Raw genomic sequence first — 18,548 nt, 5'->3', positions numbered from 1 at the left:
ACAGCTGGATGAAAACTCATACAGGAGTCACAATGACCATTTATGATTTGCTGAGCATTGTGAAAAGTGCCCTTCCCCTGGCTGCAACGCTATCAAATATCCAGGCAGGGTGCATGCACTGGAATTTGGCCTTTTTAAAAAGAGATATTTTCAGTGACAGTGCTTTTGCACCATCCCTAGACACAGACTGCCCACTGCCAGTGACACCAGAGTTTCCATCTTCCACTGCAGCTGCAATGAATGCAGTTGCATGGACTACAGGTCCAACACCCACTGTGGCAACTGTGGCATCCTACATGCCACTTTCCTCTGCCGTGGTCTGACCGATCACACGGCGGCAGTATGTCAGGTACACGTTAATCAGCAGTCATTAATGACCCACACCTTACTAATTCAAAAACTCTTCACAGACAGACATTATAGACAGAACAAATTAATATTGACTTGTTGAATTACATGAAGATGTAGAGTAGTATTTCTGCATGTGAACAACTAAAGACGCTACACATGATACAACTTTCTATTCACGTTCTGTGGCCTTATATCAAAGCCTAAAGAACCTAAGACTCTGATGCCATCTACATTCAACAGTGTTTCTGGTCAATATAGATTTTATTGATTTTTGGATGGACCACGACCGCAGGACCAGACCTTTAATCTAATGTCCCTGACTGACAGATGGAGGCTGTGCTCTGTGAGCGGTCAGTGTACAGTAAATACAGTTGAAATCACAGCTCAGTCTTTGATTTAGGTGTTTGGTGATTTTGTCAGATACGGTGCAGGTTTACACCTGGTCTTGTTGTTTAAATAAATGAAGGAGGAATTAAATGACTTCTTATTAATCTCTGCAGATTTCACTTTATGGTAAACCCTATGATTTATAATTTTACATGTACCAATTAATGCTGCTCAGTATGCATGCTTATTTATTAAAGCAGTAATTGGTCATTTTTTGATCCAGTTTAAAGTGGCTGCATGTGACCAAATCAAAATGTTTTTGGAATTAATGTTTTTCATATTAATTGTTTTAAAAGGGGGAACGCCACTGATTTCACATCATTTGACTACAGGTTTTACACTGAGAAAAAGCTGAGTCGCCAGAGGAAGCAGTACAAAATCTCTCTGCCTGGAGTGATGTCACTTGTATCAGTAACAGAAGTGAGCTCACCAGACCTCAGCAGTCTGCTCCTCATCTTTGCTTGAGGCTACAGTATAACACACCCAACCCCCCATTTTCCACCATCTGTCAGAGGTCAAGTTGCATTGTGGGTAATGTAAGTGCCTGGTTTCGACAAGGAAGAACTAAAAGACGATATTCTCTGGTTCTGGAGTCAAACAATCACTGGAGAATTAACAACACAAGAAAAGAGTCCATGTTTTATATAAGAGAAATACTTTTAATTTGAAGGTTTGTCACAGGCATAATCGTAAACAAGATATTTAAAAATGCAGATTTCATATTTATCCTCATTCAGACTGTGCACCTCTCATGCGTTCTGTGTTGCTGTCATTCACATACGTGCGTGCGCACACACACACACCAGAGACTACACACACAAAACAAACAAGTGACTAGAGATTCTGCTGGATTAAAATGACCCACCATAGATTCTTCATAGATTCTCTCTCTCTCTCTCTCTCTCACACACACACACACACACACACACACACACACACACACACACACACACACACACACACACACACACACACACACACAAAGACAAAGGTCTGCATCAAGTGGGGAGAGGGCTGTGTTCATGTCTGTAGTATCTTCTACCTGGACAAAGCAGTGATCCTGAGAAACACAAAGAATAAACCGTTTATTTTCACAGTTGGTGCAGCGAGCGTAAGTGAACAATGAGAGACCTCATTGATCACATGACCTCTGTTTAAACACATCACAGGTAGATACCGTTTAAAAAACCAAGACGTTTTACTTTGTGTGCGTGTATGTAACTCACTGCAGCTTGTTCTGTAGCAGCTCCAGCCTCTGTCGGTCGACGTAGCGTGAGAAGAGGGAGAGCAGGTTGGAGGGGGTGAAGAGAGGAGGAGAGAGGGAGGAGGGGGGGATGCTGAGCAACTCCCTTGTCACTGAAAACACCAACTCAGTCCTGGACAGGGAGAGAGGTTGCGTGTGTGTTAATGGGGATGATGGGAACCATTGTGTCATGATGACATCACCAACATATGCACCGCTCACCATCGATTGTCGTCCATGAGTTGACAGTTGGAGTCTGAGCTTTGCATCCTCTCTCCTTCACTCAGGATCAGATACAGCAGAGTAACACCACACTGCACAGGAGCAGAACCATGAATCAAACAATGAATCAATTGTTAAAATGGGTGTGAATTGTTTTTCTGTCAATCAACTAATCGATTTATTTACTATCATTTGAGCTCTTATGGAGTTGGTTGAAAGTGTAGAAGAGCGACAGCCTCGTCATCAGACACCATGAAGAACAAGTACAGATTTTATAAGTCTGACCAGAGGGTCGCCTTTCTGCTCTCAGGTGAATGAGTTACTGTGTGTGTACCTTGTTGTGCAGCACTGTGGCCAGTTGGCCCTCACTGCCCTGAAGCTCCTGTAGCAGATCTGTGAGGGCAGAGCTCGACAATGATTGGATCACAGCAGAAACCGGCTCCACTAACCAGCACAGCACCTGGACATGTTTATATTCACAGTCAGTCTTTTGTATTACATGTTAGATGACACAACACATCCACCCAGAACTGTTTACTGAGCAACACTGTCCCTAAAACCTACTGTCGCTCCCTGTTTGTAACAAAAAAAATAATGTTGGATCAGATCTGATCCAATTTTGGAATTTGGAATTCATCATCATGTCATCATAGGACAAATAACTACACAGCTCCGGCTGTGAATCATCAGTGAGTTTATTCTGTCACATACTGTCTTTTTTCTTGTCATGCAAACATTAGGGTTTGTTCCTTTCATGCTTGTTCGTTCACCGATCTTCTTCCATCTTATTATTCCTCGCGTTTTATGGCCATTGTTTGCTATTTTTTACGCTTCCGGGTGTCCCCTGATAACCATGGCAACCCCGTGTTTAATGTCACAACGCTATGAACTTTGGGTAATTCCCTCAGGCAAAGTCTGCAGAAATGGGGACTTATGGAAAGTGTGCATTAAGGGCTCAAAATGTCTGGTGGAGAGCCCTCATGCCCTCGATGGTTTGACATTGGGACAGAACTAAGCCCTCGCAGACTCACAGGGAACTCGCCTCCAAGTCTGTGAGGGCTGGACATTGGGATTGGGCCTGTCTGTGTGTCTGTGTGGTATTACCAGTCTGTACACAAGTGTCTACTGCTATCCAGTATGATCTCATCATGCAGCTAAACACAATGGACTGTAAGTCAATATTGGGATTAGCATGTAAAAGGATGAATATGTCAGGTTTTGACAATTAGCATTATAAACATTGTTTATCGTCTCAGATGAGATAATCAGTCGTATTCTTTCTCTTCATTCAAATAGGCTACCTGTACAATTTCTGTGGTTGCCATGGTTAAACAGTGACAAGTTGAAAAAACTGAACGCAGACCCCCCCGTCCTTGCCACTGCTCTTGTCCGTTAACACCATGTTAACAAGGCGACGGCATTGACCACAAAGCTGAAAACACCTTTATGATGCAGACACACACTACTCCTACATGTCTGATATTTTCATTATGAAAATGTTGTAACATCTTGAAACGGTTACCTGATCCTGCTTGTCCTTCTTGGCCAGGGCAGGAAGGTTGCGTGCAATCGCCATGACAACGGCGGTGGCCTGGGCCGAGGGCAGGAGGGGAAGGAGCCTAGATATGAGCCGCTTGCCCTTCCTCACTGACATGATCATCACACACTGCTCATCACTTACTCTTAAGAAGAGAAGAGAAAGGATTAGTGTGCAGATGGGCATATCTGCACTGACTGGATAAGAAGGTCTGCCGAGTGCAGCTCTTGTAGTTCAGGTATTCCTCCGTCTCTCCCTCCCTCCTACCTGTCATCCCACTCCTTCTCCCGCAGAGAGTTGCACAGCTGCACTGTGTTGGTTTTATGCTGCTCCAGCAGAGACTCTCGGTCTTCTTCTGGAGCCTGGACAAAACGTTTCTCAAAGTCTTGCACCTCCAGCAGTAAGCTGTACATCTGGAGGACAGGGTTGGATGGAGGGACAGAGAACAGGGTCACAGAGGTGTATTTAGGATCCGGTAGTGTATTCTGCAGTTTGACTGAACAATGCACAGCCATGCTCGTCCTACCTTCTCCACGGTGTAGAGGATCTGTCGCCTCTTATTCCAGACCTGCTTCTCTCTTTTCTCCTAGAGGCAGAGGACAGGCAGAGTGACCAAACAAAATACTTCAAGCAGCACTGATTAAAAGCAGGGGTGAAAAAGGCGACAAAGATGTGACTACTACTAACACACCGCCCCTCCCCCTCCTGCCTCTTCAAATCGCCACAGAGACAGTTCCACCACAGAAAAGGTCTGTCCGTTTGGTGCATTTAGCTGCATCTTTTGCCAACAATTCTCTTTTTTTTTTAATTCAGATTTTTTCTGCATCATCCATTTCTTTTTCACCTCTTCTTTTTTTTTGCCATTGTTTTCTGCCAAAAATACTCTGATCTTCTCTTACTACACATACTTGATGTAAAGTAAACTCCTCTGCTCAGTGCCGTTGAGGCGATCAGATTTCAACAAAATGAGGATCAGTTCAAATCGGGAGGGGCCACTCGTATCCTCCCTCAATACTGAAAGTGTTAGATTGGCCCAGTCTGATACAGACAGCCTTCCGCTGCTGCTGCTGCGCGGCACAGCCAGGCCAGTCCATTCCCCGGCTGCAGAACATACAGTAACTGTTATCAGAAGTTGAAAAATTAAAACTCTGACCACCGGCTGGTTTGGGCTGGAATGGACCGGCTGTTTGGGATTCTTCCCAAACTTTGCCAGGGAGCAAATCCAGACACCCTATGCAGCAGCAGCAGAGTTGCTTAGATGTAAACCTGCATATCAATGTGATGATACAGGGTGACCTGATGTTCTGATGTATAACGTTAGTTATGTGGATACAACTATGTGGATATAGACATTGGCTCGATTAGGGTAAGAACATCAGGCTAGCCAATCAGATCAGACAAATGGTAGGGCGAGCCATGCGTTGCTTAGACACCAACCAACCCGACCTGGCTTCCCTGTCCATGTGACCAAAGCCAACAGCTGTGGAGGGTCTCAGTGCCTCCTGCAGTGAAAACAGCCTTGTAGTGAAGAGAACGGCTTGAGGCTGGTGCTGTGAGGCAGATGTGGTAAACAATGAATCCCTCTATTGCTGGTCAAGTTTAGCCTTAGCCCCTTTGTCTAATACCAATATATATATATATATATATACACACACACACGTATATACACACACACCTTCATTCAGAAAATACTGTTGTTGAAACAGGTGTTTACAAAGACACCACTGAGCCGTCAGAAGAAACAATGAAACATGTTAACAGACCTCATCATCTGTGCGAGTCGTCACCACAGCATCAATCATCTTGCGAGGGTTGTTGACACTAGAGACCGTCAGCTTCCCTAAAGAGCCTGCAAACTGAACTGTGGGTAAAAACACAAGTAAACATTCAGCACAGGTCCCCAGTGTCATGTGTGTGATCTCATACTATGGAGAGCGGGAAACATTCAGGTGTCATTTACCTGGTCTGTAGGTGTGTTCAACCTTGGCGACCTGAGGAGTGATGAGTTTGGTGGTGTGTTCCTTCTTACTGCTGTCTGTCTCTCTCTCCTGACGTTTCTCCATCTTTTCATAGTAATTCTACACACACACAGATTATTTCCATTATTGCTTAAAATCACAATTATAATAATATATAATAATAATTCCACAGCCCCATGTGATGTCTTCATGTTAGTCCGATCAAACCGTCCTCACCCTGTGAATTTTTATGAGCGACTGTAGACTGAGAGGATACCGTGGCCTCAGATACCTCAACTTAACTTTGCTGCCACATTCAGCCAGTCATTCTTCGGGATGGGAATCACGCTTTCGCAAGAGGCAGTCAGCACAAACGTCAACGAAGGAGCCGAGCAAGTGTGGCTTAATTTCACACAAAACGACGCTTACAGTGCAACGTGCCATGTCTGTGGCACTAAGATTTCAAGCAATGGTGGAAACACCAGCAACATGCTGAAACCTTTGTCGACGCAGCAAAGGCATTAAACATCAGGAGTGCCATGTGTTTGACGCTCTACGCCGCTGGTCAACAAGTGCTTCCCGGTCTCAGCAGAGCAGTGAAGGTGGGTATTAGTGATGTGTCAGTTGTGAACGATTCGGCTCTTTCAAGTAAACGACAGTAGCTAGCTCCTGTTGAGAGCCGTGGTTTTTTTTTTGTAAATTAACACCAGGCAAAATGATAGAATGATCTTCTCTGCGCCACAGGCAGGCACTGCATGCTGACTGTGACTGGATGATTTGTTTTTTGGATATTCTATTATTTATTTTATATGGACATCACAGTAGCATTAGAATTGTGACGTACATTTAAGTACAAAAACCAGATGAACTGTGTGTGTTTAGTGTTTGTAGCGAAACACTACAACGTTCAGTATAAATAAAACCTTTAATACGCATGTAATAGTGTTTGATGTTTTTACATTTAATCTTTTCTTTTTAATCATCATGTAAAATTATGGTATTAGGGAAATTATTGACACTGTTGACCACCAGTAGACAAGCTGTCCGCTATGCTGAGGACTGAGGTAGGCCTGGCCTGTTTATTTTATATTGAGGCCTGAAAAATGCAACAGCAAGTTTATATTTTGTTCACCTGTTGGCTGTTTTTGATCATTAACTAGTCGAGAGTGGAGGAGGAGGAGGTTTTTCTTACAGCGCTCTTGGTGATGGAGGATTCAATATACATTTTCGTTATGTTTAACTGTTTATACATTAAAGAGTCTGGATAATATTTGCTATTTATTTTAAGTTATAAAATATTTTCCTGCATTGGAGATCTAGACTATTATGCCGGTTTTGCACATGTAAAAATAAACCCCTTCTTATGAAAAAGAAAATGGGTCACAGACACGCATCCACTCTAAATAGTACATTTTAATCTTGTCAGTTAACGGTTCATGGTAGGTTAACAAGCAACAGCTATCAGTCAGAAAAAAAAAAAATCAAAATGAGCAACCCAGTCAAGGTCGATGGAAACTGCTCTGTTCAGTATTCAGATTCATTTAAACCGAACAATCAGAAAGTTTGAGATCACTAAATGTTGTCTTTTTATACTTAACTGCACAACAGCTTCAAACCTCACTGGGCTGAGACCTGCCTATGGTATCAGTAAAATCTTATCAATTTCCAACCCCAATCAAAAGTGATTAAGGTCAATGACAACCAACCGGGTAACCACAACAAATACCAACCTGATAGTAGTAGTCATCCAGGTAAGGGTCAGTACTTTGCAGCTGCATCATCTGGATCTTGGTGACCCACTCCTTCTCTTTCTGAGTCATCAGATTACTATATGGGTCTCTGCTGCGCCGGTCCCCTCCAGTCCGGCCTCGGTCCCTACAGGGAGGAAAAGAGATGAGGATGTAATGGTCTCTGTGGTCTTCTGGTGGAGAGACGGTCTTCTACCTTACAGTCTTCTGTTGTATGTGATGTTTATAAATATGGACGACCTTAAAGCTCCATATTTTCCTCTTATCAAGTGTTTTATCTGAAGTGATCTGAAGTGTTGATCCATAAGAAGATATAATTCTCTCTCAGGTTTCTCTCATTCACATTCCTGCGTGACACCTGCAGCTCTATTACTGTTCATATGTGCGCACACACACACACATACTTACCCTCCTCGGCTCTGCATGCGCTGGGTGAGCATGCGACGGTGCTGAGGGTGGAGGTGGGTGGTGTTGTGCCGGATGGGTGGCGTGTGGTTGGGGGGGCCATGAGGAGGCAGTGGCCCCATACGGTGACCGTGTGGAGGAGGCGGGCCCCCAAAGAATGGCCTGAAACCTCCACCACCTGGTAACAATGGAGGTGCTGGTCCACCGCGGGCAAACCCTGCCACCTGGAGAGAGACAGATGAGGACTGAGTGAAGTGTCCAGGTACTGAGGCTGCTGTGTCAGGAAGACAACTGTCAGCCATCTCATCATCACACTGACGCTTCGCCTCTCCACTAGTATCAAATAATGTCACTAGGTTCTGTGTGCAGGCTTTCATCCAATGATCATCTTAGTTGAAGAACATTCAAACCCATGAAATGTCTCTCTGTAACTGCCACTACCTCTCCTGCACACCACCACCACCAATAGTATCAAGGCCCCCTCATCTCAGATCTCAGACTCCCAGTTTAAAAAGACTGTGTGTAGGTGTGTGTGGTAACAACCTGAGAGTTGAGCAGCTGGGCTCGTTGAATCTGGGACAGAACTGGACCAACTGCAGGAGGGAAGGGACCACGACACAGCGGAGAGTTCTGAACATGAAGCACAAAATAACTTTACTTGTAGCTCAGAATAACCTTGATTAAAGAACATGGAACTTGGTTCACAGCTTTATCTGACCAAAGTACTTTAGGTAAACGCCTACGTAAATATATAAAATGCTATATGTTTGCATTTTATATTATGACTATATCATATACAAAAATAAATAAGTAAAACAAATGTATAAAATAAGAGAAAAAAAAACAAAACAAGAAAACATACTGTATACAGTAACATAGCATACTAAATACTGTATACAGAAACATAATAAATATACTAAACATACAGTAAACAGAAACATAGCATACTAAATACTGTATACAGAAAAAAAAACAAAACAAAAAAAACAAGAAACAACCAGGAGCTAACTAATAATTATGACAACAGATTTGAAGGTTAGTGAGAGAAACAGAATAAAATGTCTTTAGCAGAGATTTAAAAACAGAGATGGAGGGAGCTCATCTGATATGAAACTGGTTCCATAATGTTTGAGAAGGAACTGCAGAGGATCTGTCACCTTTTAGTTTCAGTCGGGACATAACGAGAGATAAGCTTTCAGATGTAAGAGATTGAGGAGCTGAGAGACATCTGTGATGCGAGGTGAGCCTGACCATTAACATTCTTAAAAGTAATCAGGTCTCAGGCTAAGACCAGTCAACATCCTTACAGCTGCAGGTGAGATAATGAAGACTGGAGAAGTCTGAACACAAAGAACTCGAAAGGTCCAGTGGAGTTGAGACGTTCTCCATCTCATGAAAGAAAGAATCAGCTTAGGTCTAGCAACTATTTTTAACAACAGAGGTGAAAAACTCACAGCTATATTGAGGAGGGTGTTGGGTGACAGACGCTCGGGGAAAGGAGGTGGGTATCTGTGCTGGACTGGGGCTCTCACATGAACTGCTGTGGGATGATGGGCCTACACACACACACACACACACACAGAGAAGAGGATGAGGTTAACACAGACAATGCTAACTATGTGCTCAGCAATATCACAACACGATGCAGAAAAGTAACTGCTACAACTAATGAGACTGCTACACACAGTGTAATGGGGCAGACTGACAACACCAACCAGATATGTTACTGTTCCACTTTAAATGTGGACATTACTGCTGTCAATGTTTGCAATGTTTAAGTCCTGTGTGTATCTGACTTTAGGTGTTTTAGTGGTAGGAGCACTATGATGTCTGAAAATCTTTGGCTTCTACAAAGACAAATATTGTAAACGTGAGATTCAGTTTCCATTCGGTCCTTAGAAATAATAACATTAAATAGAATAATAATAAAAAAAAGGAAGAATTGACAGAGGAAGAATATCAGCAGGGAAACACTGCAGAGTGACGACCACAGTGTTCTGCTACTCACCTGATGATTTAGAGCGTGGCTCATTGGCTGTTTGGGTGGGGTCCCAATGGGCACTGCCCTCACCGGAGGGGAGCCAATCACAGGGGAAGAAGAGCGTGGGGGTGGGACCCTCTCTGACAAATCCCGTCCTTCATCAATCCTACTCTGAGAGGGTAACTTAGGAAGGCCCACCTCTTTGATTATAGACATTAGTGGACTGTCCTGAAGAGGAAGAAATTGTTTTAAAAAAATCAGAAAAACATTAGTCCAGAATCAACAGCACATCGAGTCTACTGTATAAACTCTGCAGATATGTGTGTGTGATAACAGTAATGACACAATATTTCACACTGACAAAGGCTGTAATAATACACTGGCAAGAAAAAGTAAAACCTTCAGAAAATGTGAATTTATGAATCAATTTGTCCTAAAATATGATCAGATCGCAAGTAACACAACAACACTGTTGTTCTTGTTCAAACATTCACAGTGTATCAACAGTTTTAATACGTCTGTGTCACCGAGTTAAAAACCTCTCTAGGTCCAACTTCTGTTTGCATGTAGGAGGATGAGCTGCAAACATGCTGCTGGTCTTCCTGACCTTCATGTACAGATTGGGTCACCATGCAGCACAGTCTCATTAACTTGCCTCAGACTAGAGGACTCCCAGTTATCAGTCACTCCTGGTAAATTGGAACCTGGTTCTGGGAAAACTTAGATTTCATCCACGTGTTCCAGTTGTAGCACAAAAGGTTTGAGATGTTCTGAAAACATTACATTAAGAATTGTTTTGTATCAAAGTAAACCTGCTGCACCCAAGATCCACCTTTTATAATCAAATCGAACATTTTGTGCAGTGCCTTCATGTTTGAAAGTTGAAGACACAAGCCAGTTAAGTATGAGGCTCTTTCCTTTGTTGATAAACCTGCTGTGTCCCTGAGTAACTCCTAACTATTATCAGTCTCTTTAAGTTATTACTCTTTTGTTGTATATTCAATTATTTCATTTAGACAGACGATCATTCTGTTCATTTGTTATTTATTTTGCATTTATCTTTGTTAGCTTGGTGCTTGGGAGCAGGTGAACAGGAAAAATGATGATGCTGCTCCAAACATGAAAACTAGAGGCACATGGTGATGCCATGATATAAAGGAGAGCGGCTGTCGCACAGTCGTGACACAGTGAAGCTGTGAATGTCACTGTGAAGGTTAAGAAACACATCTACTAGCCAAATGTCCCACTAGGATCATTCCTGAAATGTGTTTGTAGTTATGCCCCTTGATTCTATCAGCTGATGTGCTGGTATGGCTCTGCATGTTGTTGAAGGTGAGTCCCTCACCTCCATGTGTGTGATGAGTCCGGGGGTGACGCTGACGGGCCCAAAGCCCATACTGTTCTCCCAGATACTGTGAGAGTTCATCTAAGACACAATGACAGACATTCAACTTTTTGATTTTACACAGATGAAGTTGAAATAATTATGACTGCAGTGATGTGGTTTCAGCACAGCATTTATAAAATAAAATAAAAGAAAAAGTGAGAAGTGAAAATCATGTATGAAGAAAGTAAGAAGATTAATATTTTGTCCAGGTGAAGAAGATGAAAAAAACCAGACCATTACAAGCTGTAGCTTGTAGAGCCCAGTGAAAACAGGCTCAATGTGTCAGACACAGAAAACAAATCAAACAAATATCTGAAATAAAACCACTGAATGTCAATTTACAGCCACCTGAAGTACAGGAAAAAATGATCAAATGATGAATAAATATAACTTGTTTTATGTATCTGCCCTCTCCCATAAAGAATTAAAATCACCCTTCTTGTGAGATTTTCAGATCTGCAGCCAAGTTTCAACCCAATAACTTCTAGATGTGATGAAACTATATCAATACTACACAAAATAAAAACTGGTGGAGAAATTCATTTTTGAAAATGAATGATGAAAACAAATATATTGATACTGATTTTTATAAATTTGATTAAAGTAAAACATACAGCAAGTTGTCCTTGGTGTTTCTTGGATGTTCACTACAAATTTCAACCCAATCCAACATCAACTGATGAAGTATAAACGATCAAATTTAGCTCAGAGGGCCAAACTTCAAAAATTCATGACTAAAGTCTTTGAAGCACAGCTGCAGGGAGGTCCCATGAATTTAGTAGAAGTTTTCACATGAACTGGGATGTTGTTGGTATGGAATGACCCACTGGCAGACAGAGATAATTTCAACTAACCTGGCTCATAGGCGCAGCCCCTCTGTGCAGCATGTGCTGCTGCTGCTGGTAGCTGAGCACCGATGGTGGAGGGCCAGGAGGAAGGCCTGGAGCGGAGCATCAGAACAGATTTCAGTAAAACAGGCCAATACAAAAAACTATACAGCACAGTGAACCACTGTCACAGAGGAGATGAAAACAGGCTGTGGCTAAAGCTGAGAAACTACTGTGTTTCAAACCAAAAGCCAAACAGGGTGACTAAACAGAAGATATGATTTCAGCTACAAAATGTTCAGACTGAACAAAATACCCTGTGAATTATAGGATTCACTACGTGCAGTGTTTCCCCTATATTCATTCAGCAGGGACACACCACCGCTGCTAGATTATGGGCGCTGATTAATATCAACAGGCTACTAATGATTTTCACTGGCACACTGTGTGACCACGACAACACCCAACATCCACTAGTGCATCAAATCCTCCCGGACCCTCTGTTAATTCTTCAAAGGACATCTACATAAAAGGTAACGTTAGTTTAGTGTAGCTCCTTCAGGGAATACGGCAGTGCGTAACAAGTGAGCGGCAGAAAAGTGACGGTGAAGTGGTGAATGCGAGCGGAGCAGAAGAAAAGGTTACCATTAAGTTCAAATGTACAGTATGGGCTGAAATGTGTCAGTTAATAAATGCTGCAGCTTCTCAAGAGCAGAAACCTGCTGGAGAAGTGAAGGGGGTTAGCCCTAGCAAACATCTCCCCAAGAAAGGCTAACGTTAACAGTACATTTTTTGGCTTCTATGTAACATTAGCTACATTCACAGGAAGTCACGTTAATTAGCTGCTTGTCCTTACTACATGCGTTACAGATCCTCTGTTAGTAATTACAGCAGAGCTAGTGGCTCCACAGGGTAAGGCAAGCTACTTGACTTAGCTGCAATGATATTACTACCTTACTTACTTGTCCAGTAAGTCGACATCAGGTACAAGCTTAGACTAAACTCAAATTTGTCCTGTACACATACATCTTGAAAGTTAAATTATATATTTCTATATAATCTTATATTTTCAGATGACTATTAATTACTATTAAACTGGTTGGTTAGGAGGAGAGAGGAGGATGGTGACCATGGAGGAGCTGGAGTTAGTAAAGCTAATTAGAGATGCAAAGTAGTCACTTTTTAAGCTAATGAGAAGTTTCTTTTGGATTTTAATAGCAATGTGTTTAATGTGGAGTAAATAAATGATGGTTACATGTTGCCTTTCTAAGATCTAAATTTACCAATATGGGGGCCAATGTTGTTTTTATTATTAATTTATTTTATGCTATTGTTATTTTAGCTTGGAAAAATGTATATATCAATGCAGAAGCCACAGTTAACTTTAAATTTTCAATAAATAGCACAACTAATTTTTTGTGTTGTGGTATTTCATTTTTTGATATTCATTTCTACAGATAAATGTTAAAAATGAAAATTAGGATGCAAAAGACAAACACGAATAATCCTATCTGTAATGAGTCTAAGGTTCATTCAATTACTACTTAAACAGCCCTTATCTTTAAATATTTGAGCAAAGACTGACATCATGTTGCACAAATAGAATTATAATGATTATGTCTGAGGGATAAAAAGCTTCCTACTTGAAGACAAGACTACGTCCAAACTAGTGCTGACCGATTAATCTTATTTTCATCGTCATCTCGACATGGACGTGCAAAAAACACATCGCAAAAGAAGATGAATCATAAAAAAACAATTTTATTTACATGTCATGCACGCAGGGTTTTCATGGCGCAGCGCCTGAGCCAAATGAACCTGGAAAAAACTCTAGCGCCTTTTGGTGTCCAGCTGCAGCCTCTCAACACACACAGCAGACAGCACAAGCGGCAGTGGAGACAAGTAAGGAGTGAATTTTTTTTTTTTTTTTTACCGGAGCTGACAACAACTATGGTCTAGCACTGCGAGCGTAATCACAAGCTTTGTGAGTAAAAATGCAATTAGCATCCAGCATTACACCACCTGTTCAACAACATACTAGCTACATGTAGCTACATTTTCAACTTCTCCCATCCACTGCAGTTTGTTTCACACAAACGCAGTGCGCTAACCTTAAGCTAAGAGCGAACTGTTATGAACAAGCTAAATGGAAAACTCCCTGTGTGTAGACTTCAGCTTCATTTGACACAAACTTTTGTAAACTTTTAACAGAGGAGATGACCAACAGTGACCCTTGTCTGTGTTCGTCATTCAGTTTCGCTCAGCAAAACTGTATGCACACTTCAGTATTTGTTCATTTATCACAAGTCATATCGTCATGGCAATATTAAACAGTGTCACTGCACATCGCAAATTTTCCTCGTGTGGAAAACTGTTGTGGAAACACTGGAACTACTACTTTCAATGGAAAGTTGCTGAAGCTGCTGGAAAAGTCACTGAATGTTGCCAAATGATGCAATACACAAATTAGCATATTCATGACATCATATCATCATTCCTCCTAGTGTCAGCTGGTCTCTGTCTAGTGTGAGCTGGAGTTTCAGTCTAGTGTCAGCTGGTCTCAGTCTGGTATCAGCTTGTTTCTAGTTCTGTTGTCATGACAACGGAACAAGTTTGAAACTGTGACTGAAATGTGGCCAGAGAGAGAGAGAGCAAGAGAGAGAAAGAGAGAAAGGCTAGTAATGGACGCTGGTTAATTTGGTAACTGATGTCACCAATACAAACACAAAAAGTATCGCATTCATTCTCACCTGAAGTGGAAGGTCCAGGAGGCAGCTGGTTCTGGGGATGATGGGGATGCTGGTGCGGTTGTGTGGGTTGTGGGATGGAGCAGTGCTGGGGCAGGACTCTGGGCCGGTCCAGTCCCTGAAGAGCGGACAGGCCGGATCCTGAAGAGCCCATGGATGGACAGGGCCTCTGTGTTGCTCCGACCCCTGCGATGGCCGGGTCTGCCTCCAGGATGAGTCTGGCCAGGGACTCAGCCAAGTCACCTTCCCCTCTTCGGTCCTCCACATCTGAAATTATAGTTTTACTTTTTGGATTTTTGCTCTCGCAAAAAAACAGTCTGGGAAAACTGTTTGGCCACTGATTACCCTAAGAGGTGAAAATGACCAGAACAGTAAAGAATACTGCAATCTCACAGAAAAATGAAGAGAGTAGAGGCAGACTCCTCTGATGACATCACTGACCTGGTGGACGCAGTCCAGAGGAAGACGAGGAGAAGTTGAGTAAAGGGAGGGAGGATGGAAGGGAGAGATGGCCCGCTGAGGTAGGGAGATGGGTGGAGGATGAGTCCTCAAGTCCTCCTAACTCTGATTCTCTTCCCATCCCTCCTCCTCCTCCTCCTCCTCCTCCTCCCCCTCCCCCTCCTGCTCCTAGCCCATCCCGCTCATCAAGCTCAGCGAGGCGTTTGTGCTCCTCCTGCCAGTCGTCATCTGGAAGAGTAGCCAGAAAGAGTGGATGGTTGTATTATGACAGGGACTCATCTGTACTGCTTCTTACACTCCAGAGACACATTAAGTTCAGACTGTCTTTAAACTCATTCACCACCACAGGGGAACACCTGGAGAACACCCGGAGAAGCCTACACAACTCCTGGAAACACAATTTAACCTGAATTCTAGCAGAGAAACAACCTTGGTCACCTTATTCATAGCTAATGTTAGCTATTGTATGCACTCATTTTGTGATCTAGTATTAGTTACTTTTTTCCAGCAAAATACCACGACAACCTCCTAAACACATCTGGCATTCAGAAGTGACTTATGATTGCTGGTATGGGAGCAACAGTCACCCTACAAGGTTTTCTAGCTGATGTACAGCTAACCAGAATCTGGTACTACTGATATTGACCAAAAGTTTTGAGATTGAAAAGAATGAAAAAGAAATTATATTTAGGTGCATCTTTAATAGATCACGCTCTTGAAATGTGCATTAATGAAACAGCATTGGAGCATTAATTGTACACCAACACATTTCAAATTCATTTGTGTATGACTCACCGATGGCCCCAGCTCCAAAGGTGTCGTCATTGAACTGATCAATTTCATCTTCCTCTTCTATCAATCCATCATCTTCCTCCTCCAGCGTACAGTCTTCATCCAGCGACTGCAATGATGGCAGGGAATAGAGTGAGAGGCAGGACATGGAGATGCAGTCAAATAGTGGGCACAAGAAAGTAATGGAAGTTAGAGAGAAGATGGAGGGAGGAGAGAAAAGATAAAGAATCCATGGGGACAGAGGAATAATGACATGAAGCAATTGAAAAAAAACTGTAGCACTACAACTGAAGCAGATGTGTTTTCCATGAACAGGTGCTCTGAATGCAGCTTCCCCTCCACTTTGATTTAGTTGTGCATTACACGAGAATCCATACATGGACACTGTATAAAATACATCAGGAGGTAGTTCTCATTAGTGTGACTAATTTTTACAAAAGAAAGAAATTGTGCTAAGTAAAATATAGGTTTGTCTTAAAATCATATTTTCAATTCTTTTTCATGTGAATAAAACTTTCTCAGTTGGAAAGATTTTTTCTCATCTACTTACAGGCAATAACATATGTTGTAACAGACCTGGTGGAAAACAAATTTCTTCACAGTAATGTGACTGTGTCCAAAAGTAAAATAAAAAGGAGTGAAGCTCGATGAGTGAAACATCTGCTATCAAAAGGTTTATTGGCTTCCAAGAATGGATATATCCTGTGCTGATGATCCAGCTTCATACACTGATGTGGTAGTCGATCATGTATCTACTGTGACAGTTACCAATACTAGCTTCAGCATCATGTATCAAAGAAAATGATAAGTAACTGACACAGTAAATTTCCTCTGTCAGGCCTGCAATTAACTCCTGATACCAAATACTGCGTGTGTCATCAGTTGCTCCAAAGGTATTATAGTTTAATAACTTGCTACAAAAGTAAAGCTGCAGATTTAAGGCCAGTTATACAGAAGATCCCCATACCCATAGATAATTAACACATCTAAACTCTAAATGAACATGGGCTCCCAGTGCACCACTACTCTATAAAACCTGTATGGACAGTTCGACAACACTCGCATTTAACTAATCATCAATCTGCTGCTATGTCCACATGAATCATAGGATTAAGGTTCACGTTGATTTCTATTTAGAACCAATTTTGAATCACTCAATAATTAGGTGCCAAATATATCGAAATTAGCAGCAGGACAAAATTTGCAGTAGCATTGGGCTAATGCACTGAAGTAGTCAAAGTGTGCTAAATGTGTTTTAGACAGTTCACACCTAGCTGAATCCAATTTAACGTTAACTCTACTTTAGTTAACTTCAGCGGTGACTCTGAAAATACACCATTATCACAACAACCAGTTCAGCCAACACATTATTTCTCTCTATGAAGAAGGATACATATACAGATTAACTCGAGACACACGTTTTGAAGCATCACGTGTAGCAGCTAGTAGCTTCTTTTAGAACGTCCACCTTTAAATAATATGAGTAAATATAACCAGCACCTCTCCACGACCCTCCGACACCCTGGAGGTAGCGAGCGAGCCCGTTAGCCAAGATGCTAATGCTGACGTTACATCACTCAGGACACACGTCGATGAAAGACTGCTGTCCTAAAACTACCGACATCGTCTGGACACAGCTGGAAGACCACACACCGGACATTTATAACTTTAATTATTTCACGATGAAACAATACGTTCCTTATCGTCAGCAGGGTGAGAAAGGGCTCACCTTCCCTCTGGCTCACGTCACCAGGCGAGCAGGCTGCTTCACAGGCCGCCAACCGCATTGATTTTACCAGTCGCATAAACAATAGAAAACATTCACCGTGTAAAGCACACGCAGAATGGGCCAACCAACAGCTCTCTGTAGAGAACCTGGCATGAAACTCGTTGGAAGGGACATGAGTTTTAGGACACAACACTCACCTGAAATCGAAACATCTATCTTTAGGCTTTTGGGAAAAGAAGTGCATCAGGAGCGTGGCGGCGCGTAAATGACGCAGCAGCGACGTCCCTTTACGTGTGTTAAGGAACGACGTGACCTAGCACGCAGATAGGCACAGACTGAGGGGTGCTACTGATTGGTGACTGCCTGATTCTTTCCATTGTTTAAAATGAGGAATAGAAGGAATGTAGGAAGATCAGCTGTAAGATACTAGTACCAAAGACCACAGCTCGAAGGACGGGACGATGATTAGGCTTTACTTAAATATGAATGACATTAGCAGTTGTTGTTCTTTTATTTATCACACGTTTTTAGTTGCGGTCTAATGCAATGTCATTCTTTTTAAAGATGAGTCAGTAATTGACACATGTTGACACAATATGTTTAATTATTATTGTTCCAATTTAAGGAAACGCTCGAATCACAAAGTATCATGTTTTAGATAATGTTGTCACGTGACCTCCTTTACCATTATGAATGTAACCTCTGTACCAGTTATACGTGTGTGTGCGCGCGCGCATTTGTTCTGTCTGAATATGTTTTTGTGTCACTGGGTGTG

The 18,548-nt window shown here is 42.2% G+C and overlaps 1 protein-coding gene across 1 annotated transcript; it reads right to left on the bottom strand.

Annotated features, from left to right (window-relative positions):
- Nucleotides 1–1,414: 1,414 nt before the first annotated feature.
- patl1 (PAT1 homolog 1, processing body mRNA decay factor) lies at nucleotides 1,415–18,050 on the bottom strand. Its single transcript, XM_022739984.1, has 20 exons — nucleotides 17,971–18,050; nucleotides 16,048–16,153; nucleotides 15,235–15,480; nucleotides 14,797–15,060; nucleotides 12,074–12,159; nucleotides 11,178–11,258; nucleotides 9,860–10,060; nucleotides 9,306–9,407; nucleotides 8,395–8,481; nucleotides 7,855–8,075; nucleotides 7,429–7,573; nucleotides 5,701–5,818; nucleotides 5,504–5,601; nucleotides 4,267–4,326; nucleotides 4,008–4,153; nucleotides 3,726–3,885; nucleotides 2,538–2,663; nucleotides 2,204–2,295; nucleotides 1,965–2,114; nucleotides 1,415–1,798 (listed from the first exon to the last, which is right to left on the bottom strand). The coding sequence occupies exons 1-20, from the start codon at nucleotides 17,983–17,985 to the stop codon at nucleotides 1,777–1,779; spliced, it is 2,526 nt and encodes an 841-aa protein (XP_022595705.1). The 5' UTR covers nucleotides 17,986–18,050; the 3' UTR covers nucleotides 1,415–1,776.
- Between the last annotated feature and the right edge of the window lie 498 nt (nucleotides 18,051–18,548).

Source organism: Seriola dumerili, unplaced genomic scaffold (genome assembly GCF_002260705.1).
Source record: "Seriola dumerili isolate Sdu_G_001 unplaced genomic scaffold, Sdu_1.0 BDQW01000050.1, whole genome shotgun sequence".
In the NCBI taxonomy this organism is placed as follows: domain Eukaryota; kingdom Metazoa; phylum Chordata; class Actinopteri; order Carangiformes; family Carangidae; genus Seriola; species Seriola dumerili.
This window is presented reverse-complemented; position numbering and strand designations above follow the sequence as displayed.

Excerpts from the sequence above, each read along its gene's own strand:
- patl1 (XM_022739984.1), bottom strand. Across the intron at positions 8,076-8,394 it reads CCCAGCTGCTCAACTCTCAG|GTGGCAGGGTTTGCCCGCGG; the intron begins GTTGTTACCACA and ends GTCTCTCTCCAG. Across the intron at positions 4,327-5,503 it reads CGACTCGCACAGATGATGAG|GAGAAAAGAGAGAAGCAGGT; the intron begins GTCTGTTAACAT and ends CTCTGCCTCTAG.